Source organism: Salarias fasciatus, chromosome 17, assembly GCF_902148845.1.
Source record: "Salarias fasciatus chromosome 17, fSalaFa1.1, whole genome shotgun sequence".
Classification (NCBI taxonomy): domain Eukaryota; kingdom Metazoa; phylum Chordata; class Actinopteri; order Blenniiformes; family Blenniidae; genus Salarias; species Salarias fasciatus.
This window is the reverse complement of record NC_043761.1, coordinates 18,891,186-18,902,829: the sequence shown is the minus strand read 5'-3', so window position 1 is coordinate 18,902,829 and position 11,644 is coordinate 18,891,186. Positions and strand designations below refer to the sequence as shown.

The following is an 11,644-nucleotide window of genomic DNA, read 5'->3' as shown; positions in this document are numbered from 1 at the left end:
AAAAAATGGCTCAATTTTCCTTTTTTCGTTTTCAACAAAAAACGAAAAAACGTTTTTTTCTTTCTCAATTCAAAACCAAAAACAAAACCAACACAAGCAAATTACAGCCGAATTTTGTTTTTTGGATTTCAATTTTTCGTTTTTTCGTTTCAGGTCTAAAAACGAAAAAACGGAAGCACGTGACCCCTGACGTCACGGGTCAAATGGACTCCCCACCAAAATAAAAGCCTTACTCATCAATGGGTAATAAAAGATGATTTACGTTAAATAGCGTTTTTATTTTTGCACAGCATTTATTGCATACACTACTAGGCTTGTAATAATGTTGGAAAACAATAATAATAACTATTATTATTATTATTATTATTATTATTATTATTATTATTATTAACAACAATACTTGTGGTGTAGCTGTCAGAACACTGAATGCTGTTATTAGAAATTTTATTTTTAAGTTTATTCAGCGACTCATGGACTCTGATGATAAAATTATTCAAGCTTCTGTCAAACCTGGGCAGAGCAGTGTCTGGTACACTTCTGTGCTCTGGAGACACTGGAGAGAGTGTTTATTTAGTTTATATGTGTCGTGCTGTTTTTCTGTTTTGTTGCTGTCTTTAGTATTTTTGTGTAATTTTATGGACCATTTCGAGTCTGGAATAAAGAAAGAAGAAAGAGGAGCATGCCACTGTTTGTCCATAGGAGCATAACATTGTAAGTTCCTTACGGCCCGAACGCACTGGACACGGAAGCGTAGCGGAGGCACCGCACGCGCCGCGAAGTCTCCGCGCCGGCGCTTGGCTGTTCGTAGGCTATCTGCTGCCTGCGCTCTCTGCGCTGGTCACACATCAACTGTACTCGGCTGGATCCGTCTGCTCTCGGTTTTCCTCTGTCTCGCTCTGCCAGGATGGATGTGTGTGTTTTGGTGACCTGTGGAGAGACTTTTTCTCCTCCTGTCCTCTTTTTTTCTGCATCACGCGAATCTCTGTCACTGAGTGTGTGTGTGTGTGTGTGTGTTTGATTGGGTGCATACGTGCATGTCTGTTTGTGTGTGTGTGTCCATCTCTCTTGAGATTAGACCCGGTGACAGATGGACGAGCAACACCGTAACTAATCGTCATTTAATTTATTTTATTTTGAAAATTAAGCGGATTCTCTTGCCTTTTCTGTTTCCGACTTCCTGTCTGGTCCGATCTGCTTGATCCAGCTTGACAGTTGCCGCTCTCAGCGCTCGCGGTTCGCGTGAAAAATAGAATGAAGCGGAGCGGGCGTGCGGCGCTACCATGCGCGTTGTGTCAGTCAGATAGATTAACATGGGAGGCGATCAGAAGCGCCGTGTGCGGCGCTACCGCATGCGGCGCTACCGCGTGCGGCGCTACCGCGTGCGGCGCTTCCACGTCCAGATGCGTTCGGGCCGTCAGTCCCTCAACTGAGTACTGGATTTTCTTGGCTCACTCTGCCATCTACTGGGTGAAAAAGAGAAACATTTCTCATCAGCACACGCCATGCAGCTGACATGTCACAAAGTTAAAATGACCCACATTTTATGATGAACAGACATGTCACACTTATCGAAAAGGTGAACACTTAACGATCTCGCGTCCGTGAATTAGATGTATGCAGGCCAGGCAGCAGACCTGTAATTATTATTATTATTATTATTATTATTATTATTATTATTATTATTATTATTGTTATAGTAGTCGTAGTAGTAGTATTGTTGTGAATAATAATAATAATTATTATTATTATAGTTTTCCAACATTATTACAAGCCTAGTAGTGTATGCAATAAATGCTGTGCAAAAATAAAAACGCCATTTAACGTAATTCATCTTTTATTACCCATTGATGAGTAAGGCTTTTATTTTGGTAGGGAGTCCATTTGACCCGTGACGTCAGGGGTCACGTGCTTCCGTTTTTTCGTTTTTAGACCTGAAACGAAAAAACGAAAAATTGAAATCCAAAAAACAAAATTCGGCTGTAATTTGCTTGTGTTGGTTTTGTTTTTGGTTTAGAATTGAGAAAGAAAAAAACGTTTTTTCGTTTTTTGTTGAAAACGAAAAAAGGAAAATTGAGCCATTTTTTCCTTTTTTCGTTTGTTGGTTTGGTCAGAAAAACAGATTATACTTTTGGCCCCTGACCATTCACTTCAGTAGAAACATCTCATTGCTTTCCAGTGACAGCTGTATTTTCCTTCACCATGGCTTGGTTGGTAAGACTGTTTTATACCTTTATACTTTTTGATGATGATTTAAATGTTTTCAGGAAACACTTTTTGAAAATGTTCAATTCTTGTGAATACTGATTAAGATGAGCTTCTGTTCTACCACAGTTTCAAGATTCTCCAAGTAAGTCAATTTGTTTTTCAGACTCTGAAATTCACATTAGAAAATAAAATAAGTACTAATCAAACTATGTTACAGTATTACACTGTGTTAAAAGAAAAGGTGATTTATGCAGGTGTTCCTGTTTTGACAGCTTTCAAAGAACCATGGAGAGTCATACCATGGGGGTGAGTACTTTTTGGAATGTAACATTTCTGTAACATTTCTGTCATGTTACAAGAAATATTTGTAGTTTTTGAAACGTGGGCATTGAGTTCATACTTCATCCTGATCTAATCTTATTTTGAATAGGAATAGAAATGAAGAATTGGATTATGTGAGGAATTTTAAACCTCGTTCAGGAGTTAAACATCTCAGAGTTCTGCTGCTTGGACCACCAGGCTCTGGAAAGTCCGCCTTCATCGACTCTGTTGACACCACTCTCCGAAGAAGAGTTTCAGCTCGAGCTTTGGCAGCTACTAACTATGACCGCAGCTTCACTCAGGAAGTATGAAGAGCTTGTCATAAAATGTATACTGTTGATAATATATAGAAAGCCACACAGGATAAAATGTTCATAGTTTTCTCCATCTTAAAGACAGAACAGCTACTTTTACTGCAATTAACAGAGCGTCAAATAGAGAAACTGAGCAACTGAAATCTGACCTCAGGCTAACAGCACATGCTAACATTGTCATCACTTGTTTGAACTTGCAGTACCGAAGTTATAAAATCCAGACAGAAACACCTGGAACCTTTTATCCTCTTCTCTTCTGTGACACCATGGGTATTGAGAAGGGCTCTGGGAGAGGAGTTGATGTGGAAAATATCAAACTGATCCTGAAAGGACACGTCAAAGAAGGATTCAAGGTACAAGAATGATGGTTTCTCTTTCCTACTTTATTTACCAAGAACAGAGAACACAGCTCTGTAAAAAACATAAAATTATTCAGTCACATCAGAAGAAACATGAAAATAGATAATTACACAAACATTTCAAAACTGTTTTACAAACTGTAATTTGATTTTTAAAATTGTCCTTTTTTTCAGCTCCTTCCTGGCAGTAAACCAACTGGATCCAACTACATTGATACTCCGACCATCAATGACAAAGTTCATGTTCTGGTTTGTGTTGTTCCTGCCACCACAGTCAACCTGATAGAGGAAGAGCCTGTTATAAAGATAAAAGAGGTCAGACAAGAAGCCCGGGATTTAGGTGAGTGTTCACAGCTGTGAGAAGACTAGGGTTGCCAACTCCCAGAGATTGAAATAAGGAACGCCTCTCGCAGGCAGCTGAAAAAAACTGGGTTTTTGGGGGGTCAAAAACGCATATCTAACAGCATTTTGCCACAGTTATACCTATTACAGACTATAAAAACACATTAGGCTACTGCATTACACCTACAGTAGCAAGATTGTAATAACTCATGATCAGCTTGATCTGTTTGTATTTGAGGCCTACAGTGAGACAGTTATCATTCAAGTATCATCATCATGGACAGCAGCTCTCAGCCACTGCACCGGACGGTAGAGCAGCTCAGCAGCTCCTTCAGAGGAGACTGAGACCCTCAGAGCAGGAAGGAGCTACCACAGGCCTCTCATCCCCACCGCTGCCAGACTGTACAATTCTACTGTGTGGAATATGTGCAATAATCCTGGACATTATAATATCCTGCACCCCCCCTGAAGAAATTCAGCGACACTTCATTATCCATTCACTCTGCTAAAGCATATTGTACATATTATATCATACTGTATAGTTATATATTGCATTATATATTGCATATTGTATTGTATATATTGTATATATTATATATTTCCTGTTATATTTTAAGATTCAGGTTGTACATACAGTTAGATCTTCATTGTCTTTAGCTTCTATTATCAATCCTACTATGATTTGCACTATAACTTGTTAATTATTGCACCATTCATTACTTTTGCACCCTGCTGTGGGTTCTATGAGCCTATACACCTGTAAATGTCTCCACTGTGAGATTAATAAAGTCTTCTATTCTTATTCTATTCTATATTTATTGCTAAATGTGCAAAATAACATCAAACAGCTGCTGTCTCTTCTGGATTTTAACATGTTCCTTTTTTATTTTCAACTAAAAAAGTGCAAAATCAAAACTGAAAAACCTTCTGAACAGAAAAACCAACAAGGTTCCGTTTCTAAACTGAAAACACTCCACAGTCTGCAGCAGCAGACACAAATCACTGAACTAAACATGATATATCTGATATGGAAACGGCACAAACTTACATGTCTCTGGACGCCCTGCTGCGCTGCTATAATGTTTTGATTTACTTCCTCCCACGCGCTCTGTGACCAAACTGACTACTGGCCAATGAACTGCCGTAGCCTACTCGGAACGGTCTTTTTTTGACCAATGAGATAAGAGCGATTCTGTGTTGTCGAGCCATCTCTGTCAGCTCATTGGTCACAGAACGTCAGAGAGCCGGTGAGCAATTTACCGTAAGTTTTCAAAAAAAAGCGCAAGTTCCACTGCTCACGTTTTGACTCTCACAAAAATACGGAACAAAGTGCGTTCCTTTTCAGCTCAATACGGAACGCACACTTTTACATCCAAATACGGAACGATTCCGTTTTTCAAGGAACGGTTGGCAACTCTAGAGAAGACGTATGGGACCTGGGGTGTCATTTCACAAAGCCAGTTCACCAAAAGTCCTATTAGCACGGCACTAGAATCACCTTGGCACTTCTGTTGATTTGCAATAATTATGGAGGATGTCTGTGATGTTAGTTGTTGTCCGAAGTTGTTGTTAGTTGTCCGAATGTGATATGCCAGTAATTTGCAGAGTAATAATTTAATCGACAATTACCAACCATAATTTGTCAAACACCGACGTCCTGTGATAATAGTCAAGGTCAAGGTTCAAAAGTCAATACATCTGAGCAGGAGCAAATTCAAACTTCCAGTCTGCCATAATCTTACTCCCCTGATGAAGTCATTTACAGTGATGTATCATGCTTAGTCCTATGACACATTTTTAATTTTCCCTCCTCTTGACACAGGCTTGTTTGACATGTACGTTTCAGGGAGAAATGTGAGGCTCAACAGAATGAAATGTGATTGAATTGAATTTATCTCAAATATAGTGGCCAAATTCTTCATTGAGAACTTTGTTTGAACTTACTGGAACCCCTTGTTGTCATTTTGGGTTCTCGTCTTAAAATCTACACAGTTGAGTCTCACATGTGTCCCTGAAATGTATATGTCAAACAGGGATGTTTCCAGAAGAGGTATGGTATGGTCGGTCGGTATTATCTATTACCACCTACTTTTTTATATCTTATATTACAAGTTATAGAAAAAGTAGGTGGGTGCAGTGATATGAATTATAAATATAACATAATTTACAGTATAGACTTTGGCTATTGGAATTTCATCTTTGTTTTTCAGAGAGAGTGGCGTCAACAAGCTGACTTATGATCTACTGATGTTCATTGTTTGTATACCTTCCATATGCTGTTCAGTTTTTACAATGAAATAAAGTGGAAATATGCCTCATACTTCTCTTATGCTTCTTGCTTGAAACACAACTATTATCTTTATACAGTCTTTTATTAAATGCATTTTTAAAAAAAAATCATTTGTTGGAAAAAATATGTAGGACTGTTTCATTTTATCACATACAATGAATCTGTCTTGTCTTGTCTTGTCTTGTCTGTCTTTATTTCAAACCATACAAATTATTAATACATCTGCAAGCAAACTGTAATGGAGTTGGCACACAATAGTGAATGTAGTATGACAATAGTGGCAAAAAAGTGTTTGTCGTGTGTTTGTGTGTAAATGCATATGCTTTCCTTTTTATTTTTGGATTAAGTTGAAAATAAATATTTATTTTCTTACAAATGTAAATTATTTTCTAAGCTCTAGTGGTTTTTTTTCCTCCTTTATTGGTTGTGTAGAGGATGCCTCTTTTACTTTTTTTTAAAATAATTTAAATGTGCTGAAGAAGAGTTTTTTTTTTCAAAAACAACAACAACCTGTGGACAGTTGCATTATGCTGTTTCTATTCTATGACCTCCCGCCAATAGTGGCCCTGTGGTGGTGTCAGAATAAACATGGCGGTGATCTTGGCGATGATTATGTAATCCCACCCTCCACTGGTAGTGTTGTGATCTTAAAGATGCCACCATATTGGTAGAGGAAGGCGGTGCAGAATCCAATATGGTGGCACCCATGTACCAATATGGTCATGCATGTACCAATCTGGCTGCGACCATAATGCCGCCTATTTTTCTTTGAAGGGCAGCAGTGTTGCTCCTGAAGCTGATGCAGCTATTCTTTACATTTGACATTCTTCAAGGTGTATAAATGGATTCATTTTGATGAAGATTTTAATTTTATTGAAAGACGTGAACAGGGATGAATATTGTATTTTTATATTTGATCTGTAACGAGGAAGAATATATCAAAGATGGTTGAATTCATTAAGGAAATGCAATTTATTTAAAGTTAGAAGTTTAACCCCGTACTTCTACCAGACGCGATGTGAATTTTTCGCACGATGAGATTACATACAAAATCAATGTAATGACGCGATTGTCGCTCAATCTTCAGAGGCCGGCGACGGGCAGCAAGCGATGCCGGCGGTGGGCATCTCCAGCAAAAAATTGGCACGCCGGTAGACACGCGCTGCCACCCGCTGCCGCTCCCCGCCCGCCACTTCATCACTCAACGCTTGTCGCTCGAGTTGAAGTTATTGAACTTTTCAACTGAATTCATGCCAGGACAGCCTATCAGCGTGGAGGTCGTCATGGACGTGCTGACGTAGGGTATGCAGGGCTCCAACCACCAAAACAGTTGTTGGCTTGATGCCAAGGTGAGCAGTGTGCGGCATGTGCGATTTCATTTGTTCGGTTCTGGTGGAAACACAGCGTCAGCTTGAAGTAGCGCTGGAACCGGCCGTCATCCAGCTGCAGCTCCTGCAGAAAACGGTGGAACTCACCGAGCTCATACCGCCTCCATAGGGCAGCATTCATCCAGAAGCGATGCCGGCGCCTCGCCCACAGCCGGAGCTGACTCCTCCATGCCAAATACAGAGCAGCCATGGTGGCAGTCGGAGCCATCTCAATCTCAGTCTTTATTTGTAAAAGCACTTTTTATATTCATAAACACAACACAAAGTGCTGAACAGTAAAAACAGTCATAAAAACACAAAAGAACAAAAAACGCAGCATCGATCAGTACACACACACACACACACACACACACACACAGAGAGAGAGAGAGAGAGAGAGAGCGACAGACAGACAGCCGGGTGCACACAGGACTGTGGGACAAGCATCAGAAGAATCCTGCCCACTGCTGCTGTGCAGGAGACGGCGATGAGGAGGGGTGTGATGTTTCTGCAGGATGTTTTGTTTTGCGTATTTGTACCAGCCTAGTGCGGCACGATTTTGTCACATGAATGAATTCACACACCAGCAATTAAGAACTCATGAGTCTAGCGCGACGCAATCTCATTGTTGCAGTCGCGTTCAACACGTCCGGTGGAAACACTCCATAAATGTTTCTGAACATTTTAGAGTAGACTTCCTTTTTTTATGTATTTAGAGATAACTTCTGGAGTGATGGCCTAATGGTAGAGCATCTGCCTGACAACCGGGAAGTCGTGGGTTTGCATCCCGGCCGGGTCATACCAAAGACCTTAAAAATGATACCTACTGCCTTTTAGTGCTGAACGCACAGAGCTACGAGAGGTCTAAACCTGCCCCCCCACTGTAACTTTCACTACTTTAGAGGAGCTGTGTGGCCTGGGGTTATGAAACGGAGATAGGCGCCGCCTAACACATTCGTGCTAGGCAGACTTTGACTTTGAGAGATAACTGCAGCTTGGTTTACAGCTCATTAGACATTTAACATAGAACAGGAAACAGCTAAACATACTCAAAGCATCATTTTGTCCCCAGAACTGCAGTTGTGAGGACTGGAAGTAACCTTGCATAGCAGATGGGCCTGCCTGATTGAGTTCCTGAAATCCTACCGATCCCATCTTGTAGCGTTCCGTTGACCAATGGTTTCACTCAGTTAAAATTTTACCGGCCCAATCTGGGAAAATAGGCGGGAGCTGCACGAAGAGTGGAAGTGACAAGAAAACGTGACGACAGCGGGATCGCCTGAAAGTTCAAAAACAATGGCGGCATGTGACATATCTCTGTGGACACTTCAATATCTACAGTTTTATAAGAAATCAACTCAATTTCTTCTTTGAAAGAGGAGCACAGAACATCACTTCAAGCCTTTTTGTCAGGAAACGATGTCTACTGCTTCTCAGCAGAAGCGCACATCAGCTCCGTCACACCGTGGCTTGATGTGGATTGGTCTGTGGTGAGTGTGTCGTGTGTCAATCAGAACGGTGGTCCAATCATCTTCTTCTTTGGTTCGAACGGTCGTCCAATCGCCAGCTACTGATTGTTTTGAAGGTCCCGCCTCTGAAATCAAATCGGCAGTGCGGCTACCCAGATGGACTTGTGTAATATTTCCATGGTGGACATATGAAACTGTCCATCTGGTGTGTCAGGTTAGACTGGAAGTCCTACAGATCCGGATTTGTAGGCTACAAGGTAGCATCTTCTTTTTTTAGGCCCTGTCCACATGGAGCCAAAACGGTCATATTTTACGAAACGAATTGCATAAAGACGGAGTCAGCAAAAAAAAAAAAAAAAAAGTCCATATCAGTGAACTGAAGACGCATGTAAACGCTGTAATACATAACCACGCCCACTGGCGGCGCTGCAGTGCAGTAATAGTTTGGTAGTGCGCATGTATATAAAAACGCGTTGTATTCACGTTGTATTGCAAACAAACGCAAAGACGGCGACCTCCGGAGCGAAAGTTAAGGAAAGTTTGGTGTGGACGGATGACGAGGTACAATTATTATTTTGCACAGATATTTAAAAGACATTTTGAAGCGCCATTGTTGTTCTGGTTCTGTCGGACTTCCGCGCATGCGTCCTGTTGTAGAAGCGGGACGATGACGCAATCGTCTCAATAAATATGTGCAGCAAAGGCGTAACAGCGGAGACGTCTTAGGCGCGTCTTCAGATTTTTCCACTCTGGGACCCGGCTTCAAACTTTGTTGTTTTCAGAGCCCTGTGACGCTGGCTCCGTGTGGACGATGGGTGACTTAGTACAAATATTTGTGCAGATTTGTCTGAGCTTGGCTCCGTGTGGACAGGGCCTTAAAGTGCCCAAAAATATAGTCCTTCCATCAGTGCCAATGAAGACATTACATTTGTCCTTTTTCTAAATCATCCCAGCTTGTCTCTGGACATTGCAGACAGCCACACTGTTGAGCCTCTCCTGTCACATTGTGGAGCAGAGCCTCATTTTCAGACACTGCAGAGCACTGAAGCGTCTATCTACTTCACAAGAGAACACTGGACCACCAGCAAGAGCCTGACCAGGGTCTCCACTTGGCTGAAGAGCCTTTCCTACGGGGGCAGCAGTCTAAGCAGGGATGCCCAGACTTCCTGTCCCCAGACTCTTCCTCCAGCTCCTCTGGGAGGATCCCAAGGCGTTCCCAGGCCAGCCGAGAGACATAGTCTCTCCAGCGTGTCCTGGGTCTTGGCCGGGGTCTCCTCCCGGTGGGACATGCCCGGAACACCTCCCCAGGGAGGCATACAGGAGGCGTCCTAACCAGATGCCCGAGCCACCTCAGCTGGTTCCTCTCAATGTGGAGGAGTAGCGGCTCTACTCCGAGCTCCTCCCTGGTGACTGAGCTCCTCCCCCTATCTCTAAGGGAGCCCAGCCACCCTACGGAGGAAGCTCATTTCAGCCGCTTGTATCCGGGATCTTGTCCTTTCGGTCATGACCCAAAGCTCATGACCATAGGTGAGGGTGGGGATGTAGATTGACCCGTAAATCGAGAGTAAGTAAGTAAAGTTTATTTATACAGCACCTTTCACAGACAAAAAGCCACAAAGTGCTTCACAGCATACATAAATAAGACAACAATTAAATACACATACATAAATAAGCAACACTAAAAATGTGATCAAAACAGGCCCGAAAAACTAAGCAAATGCTTGAGAGAATAAAAAGGTTTTAAGTTGTGACTTAAAAGTGTCAGCAGTCACAACTGATCGAAGAGAGAGCGGGAGATCGTTCCAGAGCCTGGGGGCAACGGCCTGGAATGATCGGGCTCCTCTGGTCTTAAAGCGGGTACGCGGCACCTTTAAGAGATTCTGATCCGCAGACCTTAAAGCCCTCACAGGGGAGTAAGGCTGGAGCAGATCGCAAATATAAGAAGGAGCTTGGTCGTGCGAGGCCCGAAAGGTTAAAACCAAAATCTTAAAGTTGACTCTATAAGAAACTGGCAGCCAATGAAGCTCCTTCAAAATGGGAGAAATGTGGATCCATCTGTTTGTGCAGGTCAAGATTCTTGCTGCAGAGTTTTGCACAAGTTGCAACCTCGAAAGCTCCTTCTTATTCATGCATGAGAACAAGCTGTTGCAGTAGTCTAAGCGCGAAGAGACAAAAGCATGAATGATGAGCTCTAAATCGTTGATTGAGACCATTTTCCTAAGTTTAGAGATTTTTCTCAGTTGAAAGAAACAGTTTCTCGTCAGCTGCTTGCAGTGCTGCACCAGAGACATGTCTTTATCAAACAAAACACCCAGGTTTCTAAGACTGGATTTAGCAGACTGCCCGAGGTCACCTTTCGGCTCAGCTCCTTCTTCACCACAACGGACCGATACAACGACCGCATCACTGCAGACGCTGCACCGATCTGCCTGTCAATCTCACGCTCCATCCATCCCTCACTCGTGAACAAGACCCCAAGATACTTAAACTCCTCCACTTGGGCCATTCAACTGAATCTTTTCAGAAAAAAATCCCATGTTTACCATGGGATTTTGACATTTATTGTGTTACTTGTCATCTTTTCTCTGTGCAGTAAAGGCAACTTTTGTCAGATATCTGGACAGCTTGGTTCATCTGAGCTGAGTTAATAAATGAAATCAGTATGCAAAAACATCAAGAGTTATTTCTTTTAACCAAAGACTGTAAAAAATCTTATTAGACAAATAACTAAAGACATCAGTTTGATGTGATCAAATAAGTACACATTGCACTTCCATTGTAACTGCTGTAACCTGGGAGATAAGCTCATTAACTCACTCATTTTATTCATCGTTTCTTTGTTTGTGCAGACCTCACCTCTTTATTCTCAGTCACCTGTTCTGGCAACTCTTTGTTTATTTCTGTTGAACTCTGCTCCTGGATAAATAAAATGATGGAAAACACACCTGATATTGATGGTTAGCTGTGTCTAACACAC

At 41.9% G+C, this 11,644-nt stretch overlaps 1 protein-coding gene across 1 annotated transcript; it reads left to right on the top strand.

Moving 5' to 3' along the window:
- The first annotated feature begins 2,086 nt into the window (after positions 1 to 2,086).
- Positions 2,087 to 3,679, top strand: LOC115403880 (interferon-induced protein 44-like). The gene is made up of 6 exons (XM_030112918.1): positions 2,087 to 2,211; positions 2,332 to 2,347; positions 2,478 to 2,511; positions 2,636 to 2,831; positions 3,041 to 3,193; positions 3,374 to 3,679. The coding sequence occupies exons 1-6, from the start codon at positions 2,200 to 2,202 to the stop codon at positions 3,557 to 3,559; spliced, it is 597 nt and encodes a 198-aa protein (XP_029968778.1). The 5' UTR covers positions 2,087 to 2,199; the 3' UTR covers positions 3,560 to 3,679.
- Positions 3,680 to 11,644: the final 7,965 nt, after the last annotated feature.